General features: G+C 37.0%; 1 protein-coding gene across 1 annotated transcript; it reads left to right on the top strand.

Moving 5' to 3' along the window:
* Positions 1 to 1,065: 1,065 nt before the first annotated feature.
* Positions 1,066 to 10,797, top strand: LOC114359326 (titin-like). Its single transcript, XM_028313663.1, has 6 exons — positions 1,066 to 4,285; positions 6,610 to 6,659; positions 7,665 to 7,750; positions 7,849 to 8,069; positions 9,408 to 9,512; positions 9,758 to 10,797. Exons 1-6 carry the CDS (start codon positions 1,066 to 1,068, stop codon positions 10,795 to 10,797), a joined length of 4,722 nt encoding a protein of 1,573 aa, XP_028169464.1.

Below are 10,797 nucleotides of genomic sequence, written 5' to 3'. Positions count from 1 at the left end.
TTTAGTGAAATCTAATGTTTTCAACATTACGAAACTTCTCCATTATAACCATTAAGGATACCTAGAAGCCCAAACATCATGAAGCTTGCTCAAACGGTTATAAAGATAATGAAGGTCAAAGAGTCGTTAATTTTGGTATTAACTGACTGACTTTAGTTCCTAATTCTAACCTACTTCCCGATGACCTAGAAGGATAACATTTGGGATCCAGCTTGGTAATTGTGTGTAAGCGTAGCGTATCTAAAAATAAAAAAAAAAGTAAAAATAGGGCCGTCCCCATACAATGTTTTTTAAATTGTAGCTTTGGAACCGTCACAAGCAGATATTTGAGACTATCCTAATATAAGTAATATGAATTATAAAATTTGCTTTATAACAGAAATATAAAAATAAAGTTAAGTCAAAAAATAACTGGTGTCCCCATACAAAAAACTTGTAATACGCGCTAAACATCACATTTTTAAATAACAGCAATACTTATCCAATTAGCAAAGAAATATAGTTTAATACTTGTTTATAATGTTATTTTGTTCATATAAATACATATTATTATTTGAATTTTCCACAGAACTTAACACTCATTTAGATCTCCATTCTTTTTGCGGCTAAGCCTACAGCCAAGCATATTTTTTGTATTGAACTTTGCTCTCCTTTTTTACATTAAGTTTTTGGTGGTATAAAGTAATATATTACTATAATAGGTAGGTAGGTAGGTGAAATGAGTTGCAGAAAGCACATGCCTTCTGCAACAAATTTTTGTTTTAGCCTTTAATACAACATAATAAAGAATTATACTACATTTTTGAAGTATTGGAAGCGAACCTAGTTCACATAATTATTATTTTATAACGGCTATATTTAAACTCCGATGAATTTATAAAATATAAAAATTCACGGCTTTTAGCTTGTACTGATTTTAAAGTTAAAAGCCTGCAGTGAATTTTAATATTTTATACATATTATTGCACAAATGATATACTTAATAAAAAAAAAACAAGAAAAAAATATAATTTAACCCTTCTATACATAATTATGTTTTGTTTAATTTCAGAATCTCAAAAAAGAATGACGAACAAAACTTACTCTGAAAAATCCGATATAAGATCTTCAACATCCGAGAAAGGAGACATAACAACTAGTAGAGCACTATACCAATCTACTGAAGAAACAAACATCCTTAAGTTACAAAATTTACAAGAAATGGAATCCAAAAGGGTGTCAAGTAATGTCCCTTGGCGTAAAAAAGATCAAGTCGAAGAAGTTCAATCGAGTAATGATGAAAAATTAGAAGTAAAGCACTGGAGAAAACAGCGCCAAGAAGATACTAAATCGATTCAACAAATATCAACATCTGAAGATACAAATATTTTATTATTAGACAGACAAGAAACAACTGACACCGAAGTCAAATCAATAAGAAAAGAAGATCTGCAGCCAAAACACTGGAGACAGCCTCGTGCGGAAAAGAAGCCAGAGCTGGTTGAAAAAACAGTGCATACCGAGGATTCACAAATCCTTCAAAAACAAGAAGAAGAGGTTATAGATCAAACGGTTAAAAAAGAAATTCTCGAAACAAAAGTTTGGCGAAAGCCTCGAAAAGATGACAAACCAAATTTTTTGGATAAAACTTCACATGTGGAAGATTCTACAGACGTACATATAAAAGACACTATGCAAGAAACACAAGTGAAGTTAGAGGCCAAAAGCTGGCGGAAGCCACGCCCAGAAACTTCAGAAAACGTCTCTATAACATCTGAAATGAAGGAGGAAACTAAACACTGGAGAAAGCCTAGAGTGCAAGATTCAAATAAAAACGTAATTCAAGATATTAAATCAGAAATAATTGAACAAGTTGAGGAAGAAGCTACTACTAAACAAAATTGGCGAAAACCTCGAACGGAGGATAAACGCCCTGTGCAAGAGCGAAGAGAAAGTATTCCATGGACAGAAGAAAGTATTCGTCTGAGGCCTACGAAGGTGGAAAAGAAGGAAATTGTAAAAGAAAAATTTGAAGACGTGAATTTGAAACCGGTTCGCAAAGATTCTGTCCAGAAAAGTACACTTGTAGTTGACGAGTCATTAACGTATGAAGAAGACACCATTGTACTAAAAATATCGGAAGATGAAAACGTCACAGAAGCGCACGTACCAATAGAGCCCAGTGATGATAAAACGCCATCTTGGCGAAAATCAATCAAGAAAAAGCAGGTAGTAAAGGATGATGTGAATAGAGACATAGAAGAAATGACACAGAGGGAACCTGTAGACGGATCAATGATCCAACAAGACGTAAAATCCAAACAGCTCGAAGAGCTTCCTCAAGAAGCACCCAAATGGTTAACAAAGGGCAGACAGCCGAAACAAGATGAACTCAAAGAGGAAGTGGTACTCAAGCCGGTGCCAAGACAAAGAGAGCTAGATGAGAAGAAGCCTGAGGAGGTGCAGCTGAAACCAGTTAAGAAACAGAAACCAGTCGAGGAGACCACTCCTGAGGAAGTCAAATGGCCTACAGGCAAGAGGCGTCCCAAGGAAGAAGAACCAAAGGAAGAGGTGGTCCTTAAGCCAGTGCCAAAACAGAAAGAGCCTGAGGAGCAGAAGCCTGAGGAGGTCCAGCTGAAACCAGTTAAGAAACAGAAACCAGTCGAGGAGACCACTCCTGAGGAAGTCAAATGGCCTACAGGCAAGAGGCGTCCTAAGGAAGAAGAACCAAAGGAAGAGGTGGTCCTCAAGCCAGTGCCAAAACAGAAAGAGCCTGAAGAACAGAAGCCTGAGGAAGTCCAGCTGAAACCAGTTAAGAAACAGAAACCAGTCGAGGAGACCACTCATGGGGAAGTCAAATGGCCTACAGGCAAGAGGCGTCCCAAGGAAGAAGAACCAAAGGAAGAGGTGGTCCTCAAGCCAGTGCCAAAACAGAAAGAGCCTGAGGAACAGAAGCCTGAGGAGGTCCAGCTGAAACCAGTTAAGAAACAGAAACCAGTCGAGGAGACCACTCCTGAGGAAGTCAAATGGCCTACAGGCAAGAGGCGTCCCAAGGAAGAAGAACCAAAGGAAGAGGTGGTCCTCAAGCCAGTGCCAAAACAGAAAGAGCCTGAGGAGCAGAAGCCTGAGGAGGTCCAGCTGAAACCAGTTAAGAAACAGAAACCAGTCGAGGAGACCACTCCTGAGGAAGTCAAATGGCCTACAGGCAAGAGGCGTCCCAAGGAAGAAGAACCAAAGGAAGAGGTGGTCCTTAAGCCAGTGCCAAAACAGAAAGAGCCTGAGGAGCAGAAGCCTGAGGAGGTCCAGCTGAAACCAGTTAAGAAACAGAAACCAGTCGAGGAGACCACTCCTGAGGAAGTCAAATGGCCTACAGGCAAGAGGCGTCCCAAGGAAGAAGAACCAAAGGAAGAGGTGGTCCTTAAGCCAGTGCCAAAACAGAAAGAGCCTGAGGAGCAGAAGCCTGAGGAGGTCCAGCTGAAACCAGTTAAGAAACAGAAACCAGTCGAGGAGACCACTCCTGAGGAAGTCAAATGGCCTACAGGCAAGAGGCGTCCCAAGGAAGAAGAACCAAAGGAAGAGGTGGTCCTTAAGCCAGTGCCAAAACAGAAAGAGCCTGAGGAGCAGAAGCCTGAGGAGGTCCAGCTGAAACCAGTTAAGAAACAGAAACCAGTCGAGGAGACCACTCCTGAGGAAGTCAAATGGCCTACAGGCAAGAGGCGTCCCAAGGAAGAAGAACCAAAGGAAGAGGTGGTCCTCAAGCCAGTGCCAAAACAGAAAGAGCCTGAGGAGCAGAAGCCTGAGGAGGTCCAGCTGAAACCAGTTAAGAAACAGAAACCAGTCGAGGAGACCACTCCTGAGGAAGTCAAATGGCCTACAGGCAAGAGGCGTCCCAAGGAAGAAGAACCAAAGGAAGAGGTGGTCCTCAAGCCAGTGCCAAAACAGAAAGAGCCTGAGGAACAGAAGCCTGAGGAGGTCCAGCTAAAACCAGTTAAGAAAGTTACCACAGTGGAAAGTGAAGAACCCACTGTAGAGGAAAAAGAAGTAACAATTGTAAGCAAAACAAAAGTAGTGAAGAAAAAGATACAAAAAGAGGAAGAACAAACAAATATAGAGGAAGTTATACCTGAGACAAAACCAATAGAAGAAAAGAAGTTGAAAAGAACGAGTAAAGACGACACCAAAGTGGAAGAAATCGTGGTTGTAGAAGAAGTGAAAAATGAACCAGCTGTTGAACAAGAAGAAGAAGTAAGAGTGGTAACCAAGCAATCGAAAGTGGTGAAGAAGAAGACACGAAAAGAGAAAAAAGGTAAGATTCACACCATTCATAATCTCAGTTAACTTAAAAATAAATAGTATAATTATTGAAATAGTATAATGATTGGAACAACAATTGTTTGTAAGCAGATGCATGGCCAACAATTCAAAATTCTAATTTTTTTAAAGTTTTACTCCAAAACGTACTTCCCGTAGCTTGGCCGTCTATCGTTTTTAGCCGTTATCGTTTTTAGCCGTTGTTACAAATTATGTATTAAATATTTATTGGAAAAATGAACACACACACACGAATAAAAAATATACTTCCGTTTTCATTCTCCATTAAAAACTAATAACAGATAAAAGTCTATTTAATTCAATTTACTTCCTCATAATTTTACCAACAACATCTTTTTGATATCAGTGTGTACTATTTCCATTTTCTTACACTTGGATGGCTACAGGTGAAAAACACCTTGCTCTACTTATATTCTTTTGGGTGTCTTCGTAATAACGTCTGTACAAACAAATAACAAGTTTCACTCTCATAATAATCTGCTAAAAGTACCTCCTTAGTGTCTAACCACATATTTCAATGTTGTAATTAGCTGTATCCGTTGTAATTACTGCTACTTACTTTGTTTTTAAATTATTCGAAAATACACTACGCATAACAAAAGGAAGTATCGATATGTTTTAAAATGATGTACATGTTTTGCAGAAGTTGGACCAATAATTATAAAACCTTTAACGGCAAAGAACGTTTTGGAAAACACAGACTTTGAACTCGTCGTTTTCTTTGAAGCGGAAGATGACTGTCAAGTAACATGGTACCGTAATAACCAACTCATAGAGCCTAGAGATGACTGCATAATTAATACAGAAAGGGGGAAATCATTTGTTAAAGTTTTAGATACAGATAAAAATAAACTTGGAAAATATGAAGTAATCATTGAATCTATGGATAAAACAATTAAATCAGCATGTTCAGTAAAATTATCAAAACCTTCAGACGAAGGGCAAGTGCAACCACCAGTGTTCATACGACCTCTCTATCCAAAAGAAATACGATTAGGCGATATACTTTTGATGGAAGCCGAGGTCATTTCTGTTCCATGTGCCTCTTTCCAATGGTTTATAAACACCAAGGAGGTTACGTCTCATGCAAAAGAAAACAAACTAAATAACATATACGTAACAACCAGAGAAAATATATCTTGTCTATGTATCGAAAACATTACAGAAGATTTGATTGGAGTTATAACGTGTAGAGCAGAAAATTTTGCAGGATCAGTGTCCTGTTCAGCTTCTTTAATTTTCATAGACAACGAACCTTGTTACGTAACAGGAAAGGGTCCTGAAATAGTAACACCCCTAAAGTCAGCCACTGTAATGGATGGAGAACCAATATATCTTACTTGTGAAGTATCTGGTGAACCTTGGCCGAAAATTGAATGGTATCATGATGACAAATTTATAAAAAAAGTTAGAGATATAACCTTTGCCCGGCAAGAATCGGGACTGTGTGGATTATGTATAAAAGAAGCCTTTCCAGAAATGTCGGGAAATTACAAATGTGTGGCGACAAACACTTTTGGAAGTAGTAGCACCGAATGTACAATAAATGTAGAAGGTAGCAGATTGGTTCCAGTTTCAATAAATATTTCATGATTGCATGAGTTGCATGTATGACACTGTAAAACACTGCACTTTATTTTCATACTTCACTAAAACATCCTAACATACACTTGCCATGCATCTGGAGGGATAAATTAACTACATAGGGTCATTAATTTAGTTTAAGAGTTATCTTCGACTGATGTAATGATTACAAGAATGAAACGGCAATTGGTTTGGGCAAACAACTCAGTTTCTCACCGTTCACTGCTTATTTATGCACAACAACATGATTATCACTGTTTAGTAGGAGTTTAATTCAGAAAAATCAAAATTTTTCATGTGACGAATGATTTTTTTTGTTTTGTTGCACTTAGATTTTATGCTTTTTAAGAATGTGTAATGGATGATAATGATAATTAAAGATAGGCTATTGTGATGGCTATGATATTTATTATTTAGGAGCTGAAGAGTAATGATTTTGGGACACTCAAAATTCATAATCATAAATCAAATTTTAACCCATCAACCAAGTATTTAGTGACAAAATTCCCTTTGACCATCTTAAAAAGTTCTATCAGTTCAACAATTCTATAACCAAATATTGATCTGAATGGATTGTATCGAAAATGTTCATACGATCATAGGATACTATAAGATAGATACAGTAAAAATAATAATGAAAATTCTTCGTACTACTTGTAATTTGTAATAGAAAGATAAATAATTCCATGTATTAATATTTGTTTTATTTTCTAGCGTACGAATACGTCCCGAGTGCTTCGGAGGAAGATATACTCAGTGACGAGGTAAAGTAATCTGGTTTTACAAAATTAAGATCTTTACAAAATTGATAATGACATTATAGGGAAACAAGAAACGTGACTTAGGCGTTAATAGCAGTGCATCTTAAAATACCGGCCAAGTGCGAGTCGGAATCGCGCAACGAAGGTACCTACAAAAATTGACGGTTTTCGCAATTTTTCTTTTATTTGTGCTATAAGACGTTGCTTCGTACCCAAATTTCACGGGAGTTCACGGGAAGGACCCTGTAGGTTTTGATTCCCTTGCGAGTGTCGAAAATACCGAATAAACGGATTGCGTTGGCTTAGATGTTTGATTTTTTCACAGCTCCAAGGGACAGCAGACTTGGGTAAATTTTAGCTTGATACCTCCTCGAGTTTCTGAGAAAAGGGGTCTTGACAGACGGACGGACAACAAAATGATCCTATAAGGGTTCCGTTTTTTCCTTTTGAGGTACGGAACCCTAAAAATGTTGCAAAGACGGGAAATATTATTCAAACTATTTTCCTGCGTACGAAGTTGCGGGCACAGATAGTTAAACATGTACGGAACCCTCGGTGGGCGAGTACGACTCGCACTTGTACGGTTTTTTCATTCTTATCGATTTTGACATCTCACTCGTAGAGTACTTTCAGCAATGCAAGGAATTAATAAATACGCAATAAATGATTTATTGATTTGATTTGATATTTTGTTCTCTAAGAATATTAAATGTTGTGTTCATTAAAAAACTTATAAAACTCATTTATTTTTGTAAGTAGTCTTTTATAACTCACTATTACACGTCCCAGTATAAACCCTACCACTGCTTCGAGACAATAAATAATAAATTGGCCGGTGCTGAGAAGAAGCAGCTCAAGAAACTCAGACACTATAGGTTAAAAGGCAGTTATGTACCTGTAGTTTATGATAATTATGTAAAATAATAATGATGCTCAAAAAGTAGAGTTATCATCATGCCTTTTTAGTAATGATATATTTATTTTAAAATAGTCGATTATTTTTTTCAGAGAACTAGTGATATAGAGGAATTTGCACCTCGTATAGTAAAAGCACTACCAACGGTTGTAGCGCCCAGCGAAGGCGAATTAACCCGGTACGATTAATATTTTATTATAAGCCCTTTGAGTTAAATGAAAACGCAGTTTCACATACTTATCAGTAACAGTAAAATTAATGTCTGCTGAATTTCAGGTTAGAAGCAAAAGCAATTGGCGTGCCTAAACCACAAGTCCGATGGATGAAACAAGGTGTCGAAATAATACAATCTCAAGAATACCAAATTGAAGAAATGGAAGATGGCACATCTATTTTAATTATACCCGAAGTTTATAAGGACGACACGGGAGAAATTAAATTTGAAGCCTACAACCCGCTCGGAGTCACATCCACTATTGCCGCTTTGTCTGTACAGAGTAAGTGGTTATTAGCAATTAAATATGCTAATACCTATACATACGTTTTTATTTTTCAGAAATGCAATAGGCAAGATAACGGAACATTATGTTATTCATTTAAGGCTGGATTGCACCAGCTTACTTTTAACAAACGTCAAAAATCTGTCAAACTCCAAACAGAAAGCACCGGTTACGGTTAAAGTTAGGTGGTGCAACTCAGCCTAAGACTTTTTATTCGAACGGTATAAATTAGAGAAGTCACAGTTCAGGCTCAGTACCGGCACAGTGCGAAATATTCTTTCATACAGTTTCTATGAACGCATCCCCACTTGTCAGTGTCAGTGACGACACAGTGCTCTCAGTGTCAGTACCGACACCGGCAATCACGGACGTATTCGTTGACGACAATATTATTTGTCGATTCACGGACGCCGCCGCGGCATCAAAAACAAAATAACTTACTTCATAGTTTCTGAACAAGAATATTGAAACAGCTCTCTGACATTTTTAAATATTCGAAATATTTCACGACGCAACACTGTAGCACTGATACTGAACTGAGCGGACACTGTGACGGAACTGTGGCTTTACTGATACGTGTGAATCGAGCTTAACGAAGTTTTTTGACATTATTTATTTTTGAGATAACGAAGGCAAGGTTAACTGTTCCAATTGGTATACCAAAAGTAACTTTTAGTTTAAATTATTATTGAGAACTATAATAACTAACCTACTCAAATGACCTTTTTTTCAGTCTTCACAGACAAAAAAACATTTCTAGCTAAAACTGTGAAGTTACCGAATAATGAAGGCCTACCCTCTGTTAACAGGATTCGTCGCTGGAATTGAACCATTTTTATTCACACGTGTAAAATGTGATACATGTGTAACCTAACCCCTTTTTCAACAGTGTCCCAATCCTTTCCTGAACTTTAAATACTTTCAAGTCATAATTTTCACTAAACACTGACAGTTTCACACTATGAACTGCTAAATATTATTTTCTAATTACGATACTTATTCAGATTTTTTTTAAATAAGTATGCTGCTACGAATGAAAGAAATTCATAATTATACAGTTTGAAAATAATAGCCGTGCTCGACAACGTGGTATTCTGTTAATTCCTGTACACACACTTCAAATATTATTTCTATTTAGTTTTAATGATAAAAAAAAAAACAAATTCATAATAGTAATGTTAAATATCTTAGGTATCATTGGCACTAAGGAATACAGGAAACCGGAATGGGTCACTCATATGGAAGAATTGCAAGCCGCTCTTAAAGGTATTATTAATAAATTATGAATGAGATGAGATTTCTTACTCGCAGTTATAATAATCATATTTTTTGCAGCAACACAATCTGTTCCAACTTTCGTCAAAGACATCTTGGGCGAACGTGTTCACGAGGATGAGACAGTTGTGTTTGAAGCTGTTTACAGCGGGAATCCCACACCAGGTACCTATGTTTTCTTTATTGGGCAAAAAATCAAGTAGGTACAAATATAATACGTCGTGTTATATAGAATGCTAATTGTTTTCCTAACAATAAAATATAAAAAAATAATAATATAGGTAGCTATGCGTCTAAAAGTGGCGTCAACATATTAATATTTTTAAACTGGTAATAAATATCCTATACAAAACAAAAATAATATAATTTATATATTTGTAGTTTTACCAATATTTCGATATTTTTTTCAGAAATATTGTGGTACAAAGATGATAAAGTGATAAGGTCTGATGAAAGATTCATCATAGAAAATAAAGACAACCGCACAAGTTGTACGATTCGAAAAGCAGTGAAAGAATTGGAAGGATCATATATGTGTAAAGCTGTCAGTGATATAGGTATGGCAATAACTAAAGCTAAACTTCAAATATTCGAAAAAGGAGAAAAGATTAAGAAACATACTGCCAAGGAAGTGAAAGAAAAATTGAAAAAAGAAAAAGTAACTCGACGGGAAGATAAGGCCGTCAAGACTGAAACTGCTCTTGAAAAAACGGAAGATTTACTGGAATCCGCTAGTATTACTGAAGTACAGCCGATAGATGAGCCTGTCTCAATTAACGAGCGCATTGACAGACGAAAGGCTAAAGTGATAGTTACTGAGGCAGAACATGTGGAGATTACGGATACTGCTTCATACAAAAAGGTGGACAAAAAGGAAAAGACAAAACCAATGCCACAAAAAATAGAGCCAATTGTAACTCCACAAGACTATTTGGTATCATCACAACAACAAAAAGAGGAGACAGCAGAACCTCTTGAGGACAGTCCTTACGAAAAACAGAAAGGTATTATTAAAATGGTTGACACTGATTCGCGAGTGGTTGCTGAAATAAATGAACTACTTGAAGTTATAAACGCTAAAGAATTTGGCTCTGGGGAGTCACCTTTGCGAGAATTAGCAAAAATTGGCTACATGCTTAGACGTGGTATAACGACAGATGAAATAGAAGGACTCTACGATTCTGAATATTTCCCAGCGTTAAGAATACCGCAATCACAGTCGGCTCTAGTTCAACTTGTAGAACGACAAGGTCATGGAGCGCTTATTACTGAAGTACTTACCGAAGAAACAACTCACGACGAAGATATTATCGCGGCAAAAGTAGGCTTCCGCGCATTCTTAAAAATGGTGGAAATGAAACATACTTCAGTCGAGGAAGTAATAGCTCACTTCTATCCTGAAGATTTCAAGCCCCGATCCTGGGAACAACGAGAGGCACATGAGGTATAA

The sequence above is a fragment of the Ostrinia furnacalis genome, unplaced genomic scaffold (genome assembly GCF_004193835.3).
Source record: "Ostrinia furnacalis isolate ACB-3 unplaced genomic scaffold, ASM419383v2 OfSCF4318, whole genome shotgun sequence".
NCBI classification, from domain to species: domain Eukaryota; kingdom Metazoa; phylum Arthropoda; class Insecta; order Lepidoptera; family Crambidae; genus Ostrinia; species Ostrinia furnacalis.
The sequence above is the reverse complement of the archived record's forward strand: the minus strand, read 5'-3'. Positions and strand labels throughout refer to the sequence as shown.

Excerpts from the sequence above, each read along its gene's own strand:
- LOC114359326 (XM_028313663.1), top strand. The coding sequence starts at position 1,066 with ATGACGAACAAAACTTACTCTGAAAAATCCGATATAAGATCTTCAACA. Across the intron at positions 6,660-7,664 it reads AAGATATACTCAGTGACGAG|AGAACTAGTGATATAGAGGA; the intron begins GTAAAGTAATCT and ends TATTTTTTTCAG. Across the intron at positions 9,513-9,757 it reads CAGCGGGAATCCCACACCAG|AAATATTGTGGTACAAAGAT; the intron begins GTACCTATGTTT and ends TATTTTTTTCAG.